Source organism: Branchiostoma belcheri, unplaced genomic scaffold (assembly GCF_001625305.1).
Source record: "Branchiostoma belcheri isolate BF01 breed outbred unplaced genomic scaffold, Haploidv18h27 scaffold49, whole genome shotgun sequence".
Lineage (NCBI taxonomy): Eukaryota > Metazoa > Chordata > Leptocardii > Amphioxiformes > Branchiostomatidae > Branchiostoma > Branchiostoma belcheri.
In genome coordinates, this window is record NW_017804120.1 from 1,251,958 (window position 1) to 1,270,718 (window position 18,761).

At 40.4% G+C, this 18,761-nt stretch overlaps 3 protein-coding genes across 6 annotated transcripts in view; all 3 read left to right on the forward strand.

Moving 5' to 3' along the window:
- Positions 1-521: 521 nt before the first annotated feature.
- LOC109479492 lies at positions 522-5,292 on the forward strand. Its single transcript, XM_019781458.1, has 7 exons — positions 522-1,083; positions 1,649-1,853; positions 2,171-2,745; positions 3,028-3,151; positions 3,299-3,453; positions 3,582-4,092; positions 4,823-5,292. The coding sequence occupies exons 1-6, from the start codon at positions 608-610 to the stop codon at positions 3,940-3,942; spliced, it is 1,896 nt and encodes a 631-aa protein (XP_019637017.1). The 5' UTR covers positions 522-607; the 3' UTR covers positions 3,943-4,092; positions 4,823-5,292.
- A 530-nt stretch (positions 5,293-5,822) lies between these two features.
- The window catches only part of LOC109479501 (splicing factor 1-like), a 25,590-nt gene continuing 12,651 nt past the window's right edge, over positions 5,823-18,761 (forward strand). Inside the window, exons 1-7 of one of the 4 annotated variants that reach the window (XM_019781470.1) lie at positions 5,823-6,058; positions 7,537-7,686; positions 8,588-8,663; positions 10,078-10,125; positions 11,061-11,213; positions 11,950-12,039; positions 12,270-12,300. In XM_019781470.1, the coding sequence (XP_019637029.1) occupies positions 7,632-7,686; positions 8,588-8,663; positions 10,078-10,125; positions 11,061-11,213; positions 11,950-12,039; positions 12,270-12,300 (453 nt within the window). In that variant the 5' untranslated portion in view covers positions 5,823-6,058; positions 7,537-7,631. Of the gene's footprint in view, positions 6,059-7,536; positions 7,687-8,587; positions 8,664-10,077; positions 10,126-10,869; positions 11,214-11,949; positions 12,040-12,269; positions 12,301-18,761 lie in introns of those variants that run through there. The other 3 variants (XM_019781471.1, XM_019781472.1, XM_019781473.1) reach the window with 3 other exon arrangements.
- Positions 12,674-15,666, forward strand: LOC109479516. Its single transcript, XM_019781494.1, has 5 exons — positions 12,674-13,082; positions 13,923-14,366; positions 14,494-14,620; positions 14,833-15,234; positions 15,580-15,666. Exons 2-5 carry the CDS (start codon positions 13,957-13,959, stop codon positions 15,628-15,630), a joined length of 990 nt encoding a protein of 329 aa, XP_019637053.1. The 5' UTR covers positions 12,674-13,082; positions 13,923-13,956; the 3' UTR covers positions 15,631-15,666.

The window sequence follows — 18,761 nt, forward strand, 5'->3', positions numbered from 1 at the left end:
TCATGTATTCAAGAATCGAATACTTAAGTTTATTGCTAGCCCATACTGGAATATTCAGTAATGCAATAAACATGCTAATATCAGAGTATAGTATGAATGGTTTTAAATCATGTGTTTCTTGGATTTATATTGAAGTTATGGAATATTAAAGACATATCGAGCCTCAAGCTAATTTAAAGTACGCTTAAGGTTAAGTGCTGTCAAAGACATGGCTTTCCAAGATGGTTGCACCATTGTTGGTGGGTAAATAGAACAGGTATTGCCTTTCCGCCAATACTTCTGTTTACACTCTACAAGAAGAGGTTGGATTTCGGCTTGCATTTACACGTACGCCTGTACAGAGAACGCAACTTCAACAAAGTGAAAGACAGTTTACTAACCCCAAACACGCAACAAAAGACGTAAAAAAATGAGGGGGGATCCAATTTCTGTTCGGGAAGCAAAATAAATGCCGTCGGTCAACAGCCATGCGCACTCTACTAACCCCCTACGTCATTTGTTGACGGAAAATTTGGCAAACATACTGTTGTGTTGAGTGTTTGCTAAAAGCTCAGCACATATGTGAAAGGGAGAGAGCGTTTTTGGGACTTGTAGTTAGGTTCCAAGCATGTCTGGACGTCCGACCAGCTCTAGAGGTGGTCGGGGGTCAGGACGAGGAAACCGCGGGAGAGGTAGGGGGAGAGGTCCCCGGGGTGGTGGCCAGGGTTGGCGCACCCCCGGCGGCACAAGTGCAGGGGCTGAAGGCGAAGCAACTACAAGTCCTCATTTTACAACGGATCAACTTGTTGCCGTGGTAAAAGCTTTGTCTACTTCTCTTCTTTCACAAGAAGGCGAAGACCAGTACGAAAATGACGACGAAGAAGAAGATACTGGGAACAGAGGGAAACGGTCCTACCAGGAGAAAATAAGCGCAAGGGAAGGCAGGGCAATCCGAGAACTGGTCTCCATTCTGTTTGACAAACCTGGTGAGATATCGATCGTCAAACTGCAACAGAAGGCCAGGGAAATCTCTCAGCGTCAAGAGTACCAGGATCCAGGGAAGCTGGCTAGTTTCCTGCAAAAGCACGACTTGTTTGAGACAAGGTAGGGTGCGAAATTAGTAATCAAAGTCAAAATATGGCATGCTCTATACCATGGAGGTACTTAACTCTTGTATACCTCCATGCTTGCTTGAACATACGTGCATTACACCTGTTATTGTTGGGTCATGCAGAAAATTACTAGTACAGGTAGAGGTATATTATCAGCAAATAAAAAGCCAGTTCTCGTGAGCAATTGAGATATTTTATAAAAGCGATAAATTTTATTTTCATCCAGAGATAGTACAGAATAAACTCGTACCGGCAACCTGAAAGTGAAGTCATGCATCACATATTTATGTGAAATTCGACTCCACGTATTTCATCATTTTACTACCCTCCCCCCACCACACCAGTACGTTTGCACTCGTCAATACATTATTGCCACACCCTCAAGTACTCTTTGTTTAGAGCAAGTACAGTGTATAATGTCCTTGTTTAGAACAAATGCCACTGAAAAATTCATTACTCCCATAAAAACTATATTGTCATGGAATTTCTTATATTATACCGTGGTAACAAACGTGGTAACATAATTTATACACAACTGTTTTCATGTAACGTTACAGGTTGAACAAAGATGGCGTCATGCTTGTCAAAGTCAAGCGTGACGTCACCCTGTGTGGAAAGTACACCGCATCAACATGTAAAGAAGACGGCTGCACACATTTCCACTTGTGTCGTCATTACGCCACTGGACAGGGCTGTTCTAACGGGCTCAGCTGCCGGTATTCCCACAACCTGAAAGATGACCATAATATCGTTGTGTTACAGGTATTTCTAAGTACAATTTTCTATCTATAGTACTCTCTGTGTGTGTGCGTGTGTGTGCGGTGGTTGAGACCCATGCAATGCATGTCAGTATCATTATATCTTATTGCATGCATGTTAAATTGTATCAATAATGCCTGCTTACAATGTTGACATATGTATGTTTATTATATTTGCATGTCTTATTACTAGTATTGTGCCTTTCATACTATGCATGTTGATTTTATCATTGAATGTACTGAGCTTGTTCGTGTATATAAATGCCATGTTCTCTTTTATATGTAATGTTTCATGAGTACATTTTGATATCTCATTGTCAGGATAATTTCTTGGATGGCTTAGCGGAAGCGCAGGTTCTCTCTATGATCACCGGAAAGTCTACGGAGGCGTCTAAGGACAAGACAACCCCTCCGAAGCCCCGAAGACCCCCTTCGCCAAATCAGCGACGGTCAAGACCAGTGTCTCCTGTCAGTGAGCCGGCATCCCAACCTCGCCATCCTCCTAGAATGCCCGAACCTCTTGTTGGTTCTCATTCAGGCAACTATCGCCCCAAACGACCCTCTTCGCCCCATCATCGTCCTCCCGATGTCACAGAGCCATCGCAAAAACGACAGGAGGAGTTAGAGCGGCTGCCGCGCTGCTGCTACTTCTACAACTGCGCGGGAAAGTCCTGCAGGTATGGCCCAAAATGCACCGCGGGCCTCCACGTCTGCACGTTCTACCTGACCGGCAGTTGCAGCCGCAAACCGTGCCAACTGTCGCACAACCTCTTCGACCCTCAACCGAGAGACTTGCTCAAGAAGAGCGGGCTACTGGGTAAGCCAGGAAAGTACATCGTTGGCCTGTATAAAGAGAAATTCGAGGCTAGAAGGAAAGAAAAGCAAGAATCACACAGGTGGGTAAAGGCTGCTAGGATAACGTGTATCTTACAACACATACAGAAATCTTACAACACATACAAAAACTTTGATACAATATCAAATTTTATACAGTTTATGACACAAATCAGCTTACGTGGGGCAGTGGCAAACAATTTCAAAACAATCTTTCACTTTGGTAACGATATGGTGAATAACAATGCTTGATTCTTTCCCCGAATAAACTGGTATATGTACGTATATCTACGAATGATGCGGTATGTTTTGTCTGAGTAACCTAATACTAATCTTTTATTTAGGTGGCCTTATGATTCCTCTTCATGGTCCTACGAGACCGATGAAATGCCTACTATATTTAGGTGGCCTTCAGCTGATGACGTCACAACCGTGCCTGAACATTGGGAACCAATGGGAAGAGCGGAGGTATGACAGGACCACTGTGGTTGGTCATCCGACGATTTGAATAGCTAAAACTGGCACACTCACAGATTACTTGTCGCTTTGGCGGAGTTTTATACTGCAGCAATTACATTACATAAACCAACGCACCTTTAAAATGTATTTCTTTAGGACGACTTCGTACTTGTGGAAGTTTCCCCCGTTCTGAGAGGAGACGAGATCAATGGCGTTAAGGCGCGCTTCCACCAAACCCTGCCATCCAAAGACACGAAGATCCACAGCGTCAAACGCGTACAGAACTATTACCTGTGGGATCTGTACTGCAAGTAAGCATTGACGTACTGTACTTATCTTCTGTCTTAGATTTAGTTAGAGTTAAACAAGTGAGCTTCAATGAAATGACGTTCTGTGACGCATTCAACTGACCCTGTGTTTCTTTTTCTTTTTTTTGCAGGAAAGAGAATCAAATGAAAAAGCAGAACAATGACGAGTACCCGAAGGAACTCCGTCTCTTCCACGGCACTAACCAGGACGCAGTGTCCGCCATCTGCCGTCAGAACTTCGACTGGCGCCTCAGCGGTTGTAACGTCGGCCGGCTTCATGGCCGAGGAAGCTACTTCACCAAGCATGCAAGTTTCGCGAGCGCGTATGCGCAACCTAGTCAGAGTGGTCACCGGTTCATGTTTCTCGCGAAGGTGCTTGTTGGGCGTTATACAAAGGGCGATAGGTCCTATCGTAGACCTCCGCCCTTGAATGAGTCTGATCCATACGGGAAAAGCTACGATAGCTGTGTCGACCGTCGTAAAAATTCCTGAAATTTTTGTTCTTTTTGAGTCGAGCCAATGCTACCCAGAATATCTGATAGAATACTCATAGTATAATCAGACAAACAAGCTGTGATACAAAGATATTTTACATGTATGATGAAATGCATGACAACAAGCTTTATTCTTGATTATACTTAGAGTCGATTCCGCGTCACCGAGTGGGTTTTTTCTCCATGTTTCTAATACGTTTGAATTATTTAGAAGAAAAGAATACCCTAGTAACAAAAGTTCTAAATTTTTCAAAAATTTGAAAATGAAAATTTGAATATATTTAAATTCATTTATATTTTTCTGAAACATTTTGAAAGAGACTGTACAAAGATCTCTTTATTTAGAATAAATTTGAACAACCCATTTGTTTCTTTCACTATTCGAAATATTTAGAACTATTTCAAACAAATGAAAAATGGTAGATGTGGGTAATTGCCCCCATAAAAGTAGGTGCTAATCCTACTCTTCTGTCTTCTTCTGTGTATTTTTAGGTTTCACTGCTGGACACTGGTGGCTCTTTTGTTGTAAGGCATCAATGCCTGACACCCAGGCAGTCTACCCTGTACTTCACAGGGATGTGTGAATTACTTCCTTCCCATCCCACTGACCTATTTACAAAATGTTAGAAATAATTCGAAATAATGGTAAAAAATGGTAGAGTGCTGTTAGAAATATTTCGAAACTATTGGAAATGTCATATTCCACATCAGGAATATTTCAAACGTTTTAGAAAACCAGGGAATTATTTAGAATATTGACAAGATGTTCAAAATATTTACAAATTATGAAATTTCTTAGACAAACAATTACAAAGAATTCAAAACATTTCTAAATAATGACAATAACAACCCACTCGGTGACGCGGAATGGACTCTAGCATCATTTAATGACATACACTTGGAATTGCATCAAAGTGAAAAAGCAAAAAGCAACGACTAATGAAGTTTATTGCTAGTTCGCGTGAGAGCACTAAATAAATTAAACGTGCTGATAATAAGAATTAGATAAAGTATACTAGTAAATAGTTTTAAATGAAATCAACATCTTGGATTTGCAGTTTTCTCTGTTGAAGTCGTGAAATTCGTGACTATGTCAAAGGAAAATAACTATACCCAGAAAAGAGACATCTATTATACTGGAATATTCAATGCACTGAAACAGAATATAGTATGAATAGTTTTAGATAATGTGTTTCTTGGATTTTTATTGAAATTTCAAAGTCATGGAATATGTATGAGCTTGAATTTGCCTTTTTTCATCCATGAATATGTCAAAGGAAAGTAAGTATACACTAAAAAAGAAGCATCTATAATTTGTTACTGTTGGTGCTGTTACATTAATAAATGATACGAGGTCAATTGTACTTTTTTCTGTAGCAATTTGCTTCATTTCTAAGCTTGTTAAGGAAGGAAGCAAAAGATAAACAGTCATCACCTGTTTGTGTTACCTTCTTGACCCTCTTGTGTGTGTGTGTGTGTGTGTGTGTGTGTGTGTGTGTGTGTGTGTGTGTGTGTGTGTGTGTGTGTGTGTGTGTGTGTGTGTGTGTGTGTGTGTCTGTCCGTGATTCCGCACACACTGGTCAGCATATCTCAGGAACCTATGGCTGGATTGCGTAGGGTGAATGGATGAATTAATTGATGCAAGGTTTATTTAACAAAACTTTCATGATTTCGTGGATAATGATGATATTTGGCATATGGATGGGTAGGTCTTGATGAGCATGTGTCCATTGTCAGCATTTGGAAAGCATGTGTTATGTTAGACAACAACCATCACTCTCGTCGCCGGGATGTCTTTTTGACACCTGTTTCTATCATTATGTCTACCGTAAACAAGCCGAACCGTACATCTGCTTGGAGGCTTCGACATACCCACAATGCAGTGTACGTCACGTGACCTGGTGACGTCGCCGCTGGGTTTTTACCGCCCGCCATATCTACAGTTTGGTGACGTTCTTTCTTTTGGCTCATTTGTACAAATTTTTAGCTTCAAACTCGACATTTAGGACACATTTAGGTACCACAATGGCCACAGGTGCCAATGCTACTCCTCTAGGACGGCTTCACCCTCTTCTAGCGAGTGGTGGAACCAAGCGAATCGGCGGACGAAGAGGGTGAGTAAAAATGTTTCCTCCGTTGTTTTCTCTGAGGAAAAAGTCGTCTGATTTGGGGGTCATTACGTTTGTACGGCTTCTCACTTCGTAACGATGCGATAATTAGGGTGGAAATAACCGTTTCTGGGTCATATTTGAGTAGAAATATATTCTGACGGTGTTTGTTGATGTAAAGATTAGGCACAACGTTGTATGAAAATGAACTAGTGGAAAATAGATTTGCCCTCGTGCATATGCTGGAACCATTTTACTAGCTGGTACTCGGCCCTCTGGAATAAATTATTTGGTTCACTTTCATGACTTAATTCATTGCACACATCGATCTAGAAATTATTTTTGGTCTAAATACATGATATGTGTAAACCATAAATTGTAACCTCCACGTTTGCCGCATTTTTGTTAGAATATTTTGAGATTCAGATGTGTAAATTATATTTTACAAAACAGGTAAGGTTGATCTCACCACTCTCTGTTGAGTCTGTTCCAAACGTGCAAAAAAAATGTACTTTTGTACTTTTGTACAATGAAATGTAATGTGATTATGTTGTGCAGTATATGCAGTTCCTAAATTGTTGGGTACATTTCAGTTTGGACTTAGAGTCTTGGACTTACCTTAATTTAAGAATTTAAACTTAATGATCAGATGGTTCAACCCCCGATCAAGCACAGTTTCCAAGAAACCTTATTTCACTGTATGGGGTAAGGTTTGTGCCCTAGCTGGAAGAAAATATTTTACACTAACTATAATGCTAGGAGGAATACATGGATTGATGGAAAAATGCATGATACTGATAGTGATAGACACAGATGCACCCAATTCAAGATTGCCATTTTTAGAATAAGAAAGAGGAAATCCTATCCTGATAGGATAGTTCTTCAGCTCAAATAATTTGGGCATGTGTGGTGGCTTCTTGTGGCTTGTCATTTTTGTTGGGATTTTAGAATTTGATCTTTATCCATACATGTGAATGCTGACCAGTAAAAATCAACTGAATTTGTATTCTTTGCCTGTTAATGTGACTATAGTACTACAGTTGAAATTGAAATGCCAGGCCATCTTCATCAAGTGATTCTTCTTTCTCTGAGCAATATGTTGGAATGCAGTTAGAATTGGAAAAATATGGATTCATTAAAAAATCTCGGAGGGAAAGAGAATTGATCAAATGTAATAATGGCAGCCGTATCCTGAAGCCGGATTGTTGAGTGTAGGGATTTTGGACGTCATATCTGTCATAATATGATATGCAGCTGTTATAGCATTTGATTTGTTCGGAACAACAAATTTTGTGCTTTGCCTAGATCTTAGCCTGACAGAAGACAAAAAAAAAATTCTTACTGTTCATTTTCTATTCATTGTGACTCCGATGAAAATTGTAGAAGTTGTTACACATGCCCATACTCTCCCAGTGATTACATTATTACACATGACATTACATACATATGTAATCTGCTGTGTTGTCCCGTTGCTGAATTCGAAGGTTCTGGTGGAAATTGGAATGATAGGGAAGGCAGGTCAAAGAAGCGGCGTAGTCGCTGGCAACAAGACGTCGACAAAAAGACCATCATCCCTGGAATGCCAACTGTCATTCCTCCAAATCTCCCCAAAGACCAAGAAAGACAGTATCTAGGTAAGACATGTCTTCCTCTTCCGCACTTGCATCTTTTCACTATCGCATGCCTAATATTAAGCACTTCAATAAAAAATCTTCTTCTTCCCCCAAATTTCATGATTGGTTGTTATTGATTATCAATAGATTATTATATATTGTGCTGTACACTGAATGTACCACCTTCAGTCTTACCCTAGTAGGTTTTTCCTATATAGGGTTCGGTTTGCACATTCAAGTTGTTACCATATTGCTTCACAGTGTGTCTTTCTGAAGTGAGCTAGCTCTAGTTTTTTTTTCAGTTTATGTGTGTACACCCTTTTTCTGTCAGTAATTGAATACTAAATATTCCTTAAAATGACACCTCTCTAGAATATATGATATGATTGGTCTTTAATCTTGTGTGAAGAAATTTGATTATAACCATTGCTAATTTGATTAACTCAAAGAATTAGACTTCAATTTCTTATCGAGAGCTTCTTGCAATCTTGTTACTAATGCGGTTATGGCTGATTTTTTTTTACCACTTCGGCAAGAACAGCTTTGTCTAACAGAAACATGTAGAATAGATCTAGAAATCTATACGATTTCACATGTATGAGCTAGATATAAGGTAAAGACAAGCATACATTTTAATGTGTTGGTTTGAAAATTTGGTAACTATAGTAGAAGCTTAGTCTTTAGTTAGAGCCAAGAAATATCCACTTATCTTGTACAGAGAACGTCACAGTGTAATACTATTATAATCATCAATGAAACTCCACTGAAAAAACATAATGAGAATATCTGCACTGACAAACTATTTGGAGTTATGTTTCTAATAATAATTGTTGCCATTATTTCTACTTGATGTTCTTGTGTGATGTGCTTACTGGTTTTATAATATGTTCCTCCTGTTCTCTCTTAACCTACTCTATTACAGTTCATCTGCAAATTGAGGAAATTTCCCGGCGCCTTCGCACAGGAGATCTGGGCATCCCTCCCAACCCCGAAGACAGGTTTGGAACAGGGCTTAACCAAGTGTCTTTTTCCTTTTGTATCTATTTACTCCTGTTTATTTTCCCTGCTAATGATTACTCTGTTGGCCAGGCAAGAAGTGGTCGAACGAACGAACGATCGTTCTGGAAGGCAGTAATCACGTTTAATTAAATATTGTGTCACCGTGCCTTCCATGCAGGGGTGAGGCATCCAACAAGCAGATATAATAATGTCTTTTTTCTTCAAAATCTTCCAAAATTTTCCAACATCGCTAGTATGCTGAAGGAGTTTTTAACGAAAAAATGTGATTGTTAATTAAAAGCCTTTGCAACATAATTCAAAGCCTCAAAAGTGTAACTTGTTTCCTATAAAAAGGAAGTTCATTTCTACCCAAAATTATAGGATAAATTTGAAATATGCGAGAATGTGTAATTCGACAATTATTACAGTTGTATTTGGAAATATTTCAGGATGGAAACTGTACTTTTCACAACCAAAAGTCCACCGTTGTTGGACATGTCTTGTTGGATGCCTCGTGTATATAATGAATGATTGCTACATACTCTATTACAGTGCGGGCCTGAAAGCTTTGTGCTAGTAGCTAACAATTACAAGGTTCTCTTCCACCACGTGTAGACTGTGTGGATTGAAGTGCATCCACCCACGAAGATTGAAGTTTAGCCATGCCACATAATTTTTATGACCGACCTATTCTTATTATTACCCCCGTCACTGGTGCTTTTATGTTCAGGCAGGGCCTTTTATGATTGGTCCAGCATGGCAGTAACCACATTATTTCACAGGGTGCCATCTTGGCCGCTCGCAAATTTCATAATCCTTCATCCCCAAACAGGTGCTCAAACCACTTTGTTTCCCAGGACAGATCCTCTTCGGGCTGTGCCAAACAACCTCTCCAACTCCCCCGTATTTCAAAATGGATAGCTCCGAAATCAGACAGCATTGAAGGAAACTTTGGGCTGCACCATTTCTAAAGAGGGGATTGTTACAGTCATTTGCTGACAAGACAAAAAAAATGTCCCGAAATTCTATGAAAACATGCATTGAAGATACTCTGAAAAGTGTTGTTTTTCATTGTCAGTGATATTGATGGAAAATGCTTTCATTCTCACAATTTTTTGTCCACATTGGTCATGAAACAGCTTTGTCCCAAATATGTTTGTTTATTCATTCATTCATTGGAGAAAAAAGCTTTCTATATGAGCTGTACAGATTCGTGACATTTCCTGCTAGTGATGCATTCATGACTCTCTCATAGTGAATTAAGCTCTGTGGCTCGCTTTGAAAATTCTTTTATGTTGACCAAAAGCATGTGTGCAGTGTTTGTTTTTTTTGGAAGTACCATTCTTACGCGGCCTGATTGACGTTTTAACGGTTGAATGCACATAATCTTTTCCCCATGTTTCTCTAACTCAGTGGTCTTTCGTACAGCGGTATGACGGGACAGGAATATTCAAGACAGAGGTCATTCCATTTTAAATAAGCATTTCTATATCACTGGTCAGACTAACATGTGCCTTACTACTAGACCTCTTGCCAATGTCTTCTAGACTTTTTGGAAAGAAACAAGCTTTTTTTACAGCAAATAGGCCCTTTAACATGTTACCTCAACTTTCAAGTGTGTCCCTTTTTATTTATAATTTCTCGATGAAAAAAAAGGCCTTGGGTGGAGTAAATTTTTCCCATTTTTTTGTTTTTGCATGTTGTTAAGATCACTTTCAAATGGCAGCAATATAGTTTCACTTATAAGAAGAATTTACAGTTTTTGCTGGTTATGATTTTTCATAGTAATCTAGGGCTTCAAAATTGCAGTGAAAATGTACAATATGTTAAGGTAAAAGGGTGGATGTGTGTGTGTATAGACTAAGGGTGGCAAACAGTTTTGTACCATGACCGAGTAAAATGCCCCATTGGATTGTTACACAACTTCTTTGGAAAAAGTTCTGTTTAGACGTCATTCCACAGATTTCATCAAACTGATCAACATGCCTTTATATACTGGTACTAAGACACCCATTGAAAGAGCTTTGACTTTTGAAATTAAGGCAGAAGTCATACAACTTCATTCAGACTTTTCATAATTTGTTTTTACAAGACTAACCTTGTATTCTATACCTTTAAAACTATGAAAGTCTACAAGAAGAAAAGATGTGCATGTATCTTCTATTTCGCTTAAGTTTTCGCTAAGTTGTACGATCAAATGAAATATTTGAAGACAAATGTAAAGAATATTTCCTTAATTCATCACAAAAGAGTGTATTTCAAGTGTTATTTTGCAGAAATTTGTCACAAAAGACTGTATTTCGAGTGTTACAGAAATTACTGGTATATTGTTTGCCACCCTTTGCCACACATTGTTGTAGGATGATGACAAACATTATGACTTGTGCACCTAACAGGTCGCCGTCTCCCGAGCCTATCTACAACAGTGAGGGAAAGCGACTGAACACCCGCGAATATCGCACACGGAAGAAACTGGAGGAGCAGCGCCACAACCTCATACAAGAGGCGCTGCGACTCAACACGGACTTCAAGCCTCCTGCCGACTACAAGTATGTTTCCAAGCTTTTTAGAATACTTGCACAGGCCTCGAAATTACCAAGGTTTCTTTCTATTGTCCCAGCACTGTCCCAAAAATAAATTTCAATTGTCCCGAAGTGAGGATGACCTGTCCCAACCTGCTTTTTTGCAAAGTATTGTATGACTTCAACTTGAAGTCAACTTTATTTTGCTTATGTTCACTCTCAGGCGCATTATAAATATAATTGCAGTGTAGACAGAAAATTCAGGGGGATTTTTTTTAATTCAAAAGCCAGGACGTGTGCCTGATTAGGAAAAGAAGGGCTGACATTCTGATGTTGTTTATTTTTCCATTGTCCCAAAAATGTCCCAAGGTGTCTTTTTAGTTGTCCCAGCCTAAATTTTAGTGGTCAGTGGCCATTGGACCACCTTTAATTTCGAGCCCTGTTGTAGTATCATAGACTTGATAAGTACTTTTTGACATTATAATTAGGATCTTTACCTGCAACTGCTCTAGATCTCATGTGTAATGTAATCATGTATGTACATGCCTACTATGTTTTTTTATGCGTAATCTAGGAAAAGTGGATATCTAATAAAACATCATCAGATATCATCAATAAAAACGTGATGAAAATCTGCATTCATCTCAAATGATATCTATGTCAAGGGTATACACATTGACTAGTTTTCACAAAGAAAATTTATGTGTTTCTGAAAAAGATTGGCAGCTGTTCAGTACACCATTCATCTCTTCTTTCTCTCCAGGCCTCCGGTGACCAGAGTGAGTGATCGAGTAATGATCCCACAGGAAGAACATCCAGACATCAACTTTGTCGGCTTGCTGATTGGCCCACGGTATCTCCCCTTTCCTTCTTTTTGTTGTAAATTATTATAATGATGTAAAAAGTCAAGTTTGTTGTGAACATTCACTTACAGCACAGTAATGTATAAGTAATGTCTAAGTAAGTAATGTATAGGCACTGTACAATTTTAGAGACTACACATTAGGAAGTCTAGTACTGTTACCAGTTTATTTTTGCATTGTACAAGTTCATACTTTAAACTTTGTGTGTGTATCATTTCAGTGGAAACACTTTGAAGAAGATAGAGAAAGATGTGAGTACCTTCAACTCTTTTCTACTTTTTGAATGAGATCTTGTTCACGACACAGCTTCTACATGTATAAGGGTATTTGTTAATAAGACTGATCCGTACATTCAAACTGGTACTTCAGTGAGTTTTGAAAATAAAAACAGATTTTAAAAGTTTTTATTCTTTTTTATGCTGTATACTACAGTGAGATATTTGTCATAGATAAGCTAACTTTTTGTGAAAATTGTTGTATGTAATTTGACCTCTGACATGCTAAGGGCACTAAATTTGCATGGTTAGGCCTAGGAAAAAAAATGTTGTGTTTCCGGTTACCCGACCGACCCTATGAAAAACCCCCCGACCCTAGCCTTTTTTGGGCCGACCAAAAATTTCGAGCGGCTAGCGGTCGGTTTCGCCGCAGAGCGAGAGAGCCCGGGCTTTGTGTACATTCGTATACAAGAAAACTAGCCAACAATTTGTAGCCAAAAATACGATATCAAAATGAAAGCTGTGCGGCATCGGTATGAAAATATCGACTTTCGAACTTCTCAAACACGATTTTTGCGGTAATTAAAAAAGTTTTAACGCTTTATATTTTTCTTAAAATTCATAAGTTTGCCGTTTTTATGGTACCAGATTCGCATATATCCGAGTGATCATAACGCGCGGAATGGGGGGCTACTTTTACCATACTGAGTTTTCGAATATGGCGCCGGCGGGTTGTCATGTATTTGCGGCGTGAGCGCTGCGTCGGCCCGAGGCCGAGCGGGGGGTGAGCGGCCGCCAGTATACACCAAACAGTTCAGGTAAGAAATTATTTCTGCCTTCTATGTAGTTTTTAGTTGGTTTACATGGATTTTTAAGGAGATAATACCGCCTGAAACTCGATGCAAACTGCAGCACATGTTTACCTCGTTCATGATGTTTTGCCTAGACATGTCCGCTGGCTTTCAAAAATATTATTATAGTCGTCGCAAAAATATAATTGGCTGACGGAACTGAGGTGAATAATTGTTGTCAATGCCATTTAGCCATTTTACCGTTGTGATTTTTGCTCGTTTTGGCGAGTTCATGTACCTAGCTACAGCCTGAAACTGCAGCACATGTTTACCTCATTCTCTGATGTTTTGCCCGGACACGTCCGCTGGCTTTTAAATCGTCGCGTATATTTTTTTTTATTTGGCTGACGGAACTGAGCTGAATAATTGTTGTCAGCACCCATTTAGCCATTTTACCGTTGTGACTTTTGCTCGTTTTGGCGAGTTCATGTACCTACATATGTCTGTACTGCAGCGTCTATGGCATTTAATTTGTTAGGAGGGGGGAGGGGGGCGGCTGTTAAAGGCTTCACCATGCTTTGCAATATTTTCTTCACTGAATAACCGCTCAGAGAATATTTTATTTTTGTAAATGATTTATGAACCTTGCTAATGATTTTTTACCTTAAATAATTGATTAACTTTGCATATAATTTTTTAACCTTTATAAATATGATTTTTTTACCTCTCAGGTTAGCAATAGCAGGTTTCAGTTTTTTAAATATTATAATAGTATACATGTGTTTCCTGTTATATTTGATTTTTTTTATACAGTCAGCATGAATAGAGTCAACATTAATATTAAATGACATTATCTCCTTATCACAGGGTCAACGCTGCCGGACAACATACACGATACAGTATGACAGAGGCCTCGTCCTCCTCTGCCTCTGTATCGAGGGGAGTATGGATCCTGCATGTCACTAAATGCAGCCACCTGCAGTCTGAGAAGAAAACATTCAAAACACTGCCGGGAAACATGCCAATTTCAAGTGCAATTGACATTGTACATCCTCCTCCGGGGAGCATGGTGTGTGGAAGGGTGATGTGTGGGAGTGGGCAGAAGCCCACAGAATGGGTGGACGTTGAGGACACCGACGCGACATTGTCCCAACTAGAGGGATTTGGTTTCAACCATCTAAAAATTCAATGCACCGGAGATTCATGTGAGGAGGCTGGCCCAAGCACCATGAAGTCAAAGGGGGCAACAGTCAGTGCATTTGATGTACTTATGTCACCCGTGAAAGTTCCACCTCCAAAAAAAACAAGCAGGTACGTTTTAAACCAACTAAATTGTACACTAACTTTACTGTAGTTAAGTAGTCACAATTTGCAAAATGAAATTCTTCATAAAAATTGACAATATTCTAAGTTAAGTGTTATGTTTTGTCTCTTTCAGCTCTGGACAGAGTGAAGGCCTGAATCGCAAGGACGAACTGTTCAACGACCTGGTGTCTGATTTTACAGACAGGGGTTGTCTCTTTGCCAGGGACCAGGCAGGTAGTGAGGGATCGTATATTATTCAGGTACCTATCCATTGTCATTTTTTTTTAGATTTTTAAGACAATGTAAATACATGTTGATCTTACAATAGACTACGAAGTCAATTCCTTCTTGTGCTTTTGAAAAAGAACCCGAAACACTTTCAACAGATCAAGTTGAATTTATTATGGCTGTACCGATGCTGTAACTATTTACTGTAGCAGTTCTGACTGGATTTTCATATTCAATCCTACAGGTCCTTTGCAATAGCTTGTGGTATGTGACAAATCAGCATGTGGTGATAAATGATGCTGCCCTCAGGAAGAAAAGTGTGACAGCTGTACGAGTAGCATTCGACAAATACCAAGGGTACAATGACTACAAACGCAAGAAGATGAAGGCTCAACAGATGTCATCCACACAGCTCAATTCCCATGCCCAGGCACTCTACAGTTTGTGCAACCGCCCTGTGATGAAGTCAAGTGCAGCCTGGGTAGAAGTCCATAATGATATTGAGAAGTTAGCAGACTGCCTAAGTGCATACAGAGAGCACCTGGACGAGATGCTTGAGAGTCAAGCAAAGAGACATGAATCAGACCACCCAGTCAGAGAACTAGAGAACAACTGCAGTGTGGAACATCGAACAAGCAGCTCAGAGGTCAGAATGCAATACAGAGCTCTTGACAAGAGAATGCAAGAAGCGGAGTATCATGAACCAGTGTTGTTTGATGAAGATAAACACTTGGTAGCCCCTTTTGAGAACAGTGTGCAGCGCCACAGGTTCATCGCATCTTTGCAGCTTTCATGCCCAGTTGACCTTTATAGGTATGGCTCCAAATACTGCTGAGAGTACAATAAATCCAAGCTAAGCTTATGGACAGCTCTTTTGTGTTAAATCTATCAATTTAAACAGTTTATCCTTCTAATCCATGCTACTTTCTTTTGAAATAACTTGTGACAAAATGGGTCAAGAAAAATGCTTAAACAAAGCATTCTGTTTTAGATATGTTCCAGGAGGTTCTCTGGCAACAGTACTTCACGTTGTGAAGGTTGAAGAAACCAGGTCACAGTCAGAGCTGCTGACACAGGCTGCCAAGGTCATGGCAGCAATCAGGCCCAGTCTTCCCCAAATCCATACTCGCCAGATGTGCCGACAGTTCAAGCAGCAACTGTCCAACATTGCACACGTAGCTCCTTCTGTAGCTGACCTTATATACAAGGAGCTTGCAATGGATGAGTCAACAGCCACACATCCAGAGACTCAGCAGCGACTGAAGCTTATCTTTCTGGGAGAGAAGGGCCTGTTGACAGATCTAAGAGAAACAAACCCTGGGAGACCAGGTGAGGCTTTAGTAATTTTTTAAAACATGCATGTATGTACAGTCAAACTTGTACTAGTGTCTACTGGCTATGGTGGCCACTTTTTGATGGTCCCTTAATGTAAGGGACCATCAAAAAGGTCCCTTTAAGGCTTAAATGTTTCTCTATAATAAACACTCCCCCCTAATAGTGGCCATACTTGTTTGAGTGGCCATTTACATAGGCAAGTTTGACTGTATACACATGTACTTTTGTACGTTCATGCACATGTGTGGTTGATTTATTTTCTTGACTAGGTGGGGCGTATGATGTGTATTTTGAGGAGATGAAGGCTGTCGTGGACAAGGTAACTGCGGCTGATGACAGGCGCCATAATGTTGCCCACTTCTCCGAGTGGATATCACTTAAAGATCTCATGCAACAAACAGAGAAGCGATGTCCTGAAGGCACACCAATTCCATCATCTGCACTGGTTCGCCTTCAGTTCTCGCCAAGGAATCCGTACTTGAATACTGCGACAAGATTTACGTCCAGAATAGACGTGCAGTACAAGATACAGCGACGTCAGCTACGTGCATTCCATCCAGACGCCCACTATTGCGCATGCGTATTGAAGTATCTCAAGCAGCTTGCAGTCTTGCTGAGTGCTGTTGCTGTACTGTTCTTCTGTGACGACAAAGCCAAGGTGCCTGTTGGAGACCCTGACCTGCCTATCTCCACTGGGGTCCGTGGGAAGAAAACTCTGGCTCCATCCACAACCACCTTGAGCGCAGCTGACCATGACCTCCGACACAAAGCGAGTCTTACTCCATCTGTGTACCATCAGTGTGATATCCCTGAGGATCCAGACAAGTCTTTCTACCGAGGAACAGTGACTGTGGCAGTCAATGACTCAGTCTTCCAAGCCTCCAGTCCTTTCAGACATGCAGCAGCCATCTTGAAGATTCTGAGGCAGAAGGAGGAGAGACCCAAAGTGTTCCTAAAGTACTCTGATGGTGGGACAGATCAAAGAAACACTCTTGAGTCAGTGAAATGTGCTCACATTGCACTATTCAAAGTCATGAACTTTGACCTGCTGATCCTTGCAAGGTGTGCTCCGGGACAGAGCTATGTGAATCCTGCGGAACGTCTCATGTCGATCCTGAATATTGGACTACAGAACGTTGCCCTGGAAAGGAAACAGCTAAGTGATGAACTGGAGAAGCTTCTCACCCGTGCCGGTTTGTGCTGACTTTGCAACTTAGTTCCGGTTAAAAGTTCTGGTTTGGTTCTGGCAAGGAGGTTTTATCAGAGTCTGATAAAACAGAGTCTGATAAAACCTCCTTGGTTCTGGTTACTGGGCCCCATTAGAGGTACTAGATAAATAGTATTTACAATATAATAGAGGAAAATTACTGATTTTTTTTCAACTGTTACATGTTGCAGGCAGTATGGCTGAGGTAAGAAACCTGGCAAAGCAACACCCTGAGCTAGCTGAAGCATGGCAGTCCTCCATTGAGTCAGTGCAGGCTTTGGTGATGTCGCGTTTCAGCCGACTTTCCCTGAAAGGTGAACCATTCCAGGTAAGTAAACTTTTATGACTTTCTTTATTAATTATAGAGAGCAGTGAACAATCTTTAATATACGAAGACCTTACTTCTTGTAAAATTAGACAGTTGTGCTTGCTATTTGATACAAATGTACTTTTTCATTCTTCACACTGGCAGGTTATGGATCCTGTATCTGAGGATGGTGGACCCATGAAGGAACTGCTAGAGCAGCACAAGGCCCTGTTTCCAGACCTGGATGTCGGAAAACTACAGAAACAACACACGAAGAAGTCAGATGTATACAACGACTGGGTACAACAGCATTGCCGACAAACTCAGTACAGGTACTTCTAAATTTTATATTAAAATTAACATCTGCCACACATACATGTACAGTGTACTTATCTTGACTGTTTTGAAATACATTTACGCATATCATTTTTTACATTCTGTATGTCTTTGTAGTTTCCAGATTCGCAAATGTAGTGACCCGGAATGCTGTGAAGCTCCATCCCTGGACGAGGACCAGCTGCGGTGGCTGCCGGAGCCACAGTTGGATGCGAGTGGAGACCACTACATGGGGTTTGCAGACGTGTACAGGATGGACACCACTGAAGATGATCGACCCACCTTACTCCATGCGCAGAAGGGCAAAAGACCTGCATCATTTCTGTCGGTGGAGGATGATGTGGAGACACCGGTGGATGCTACAAAGTACTCTGCTCAGAACGGACGTGCTGTTGTAGAATGTGTTGATTGTAGGAAGCCCATGCTTATATATGCAACCAGGAAGTTAACAGATAGGCAGAAGACAAGCCTAGCTTGTCTCCACTCTGAATATGAATATTCCTGTGGCTGTTCAGCCACACCTCCACATCTCCTGTTGGCTGGTACAGTGTTTGTCCGTACAACTCTCACTTGTGAGAGCAGGATAGAAACTGCCTATTACGGCTCTGAATGTGGTAGGAATGATGTATGTTGTTACTGTGGTTTGTCAAACGCAGAGGTTGATGACAGCCTTAAACGACAGTATACAACTGTTCTGCCACTGTGTATGTCATGTGCAGACAAGGGTTACAGGGCAGTCTGCCTGCGACCTGTCCCGAGAGCCACTAAGAAGTGACTGGTTTAGGATAATTGTGCACACAGTGGGGCCATGACTATTGTATTTCTCAACTGGGTTATGGGTAGGAAAAGATATTTGATATGATTACGTTCAATTTTTTGAACGTGTCATAGATGATAGAAAAATTAATGATGTTTCAGTTAAGCAGATTTACAATGTACATGTACCTCACTTGTTACAGCAGGATCTAAACTGTCTATTTACGGCTCT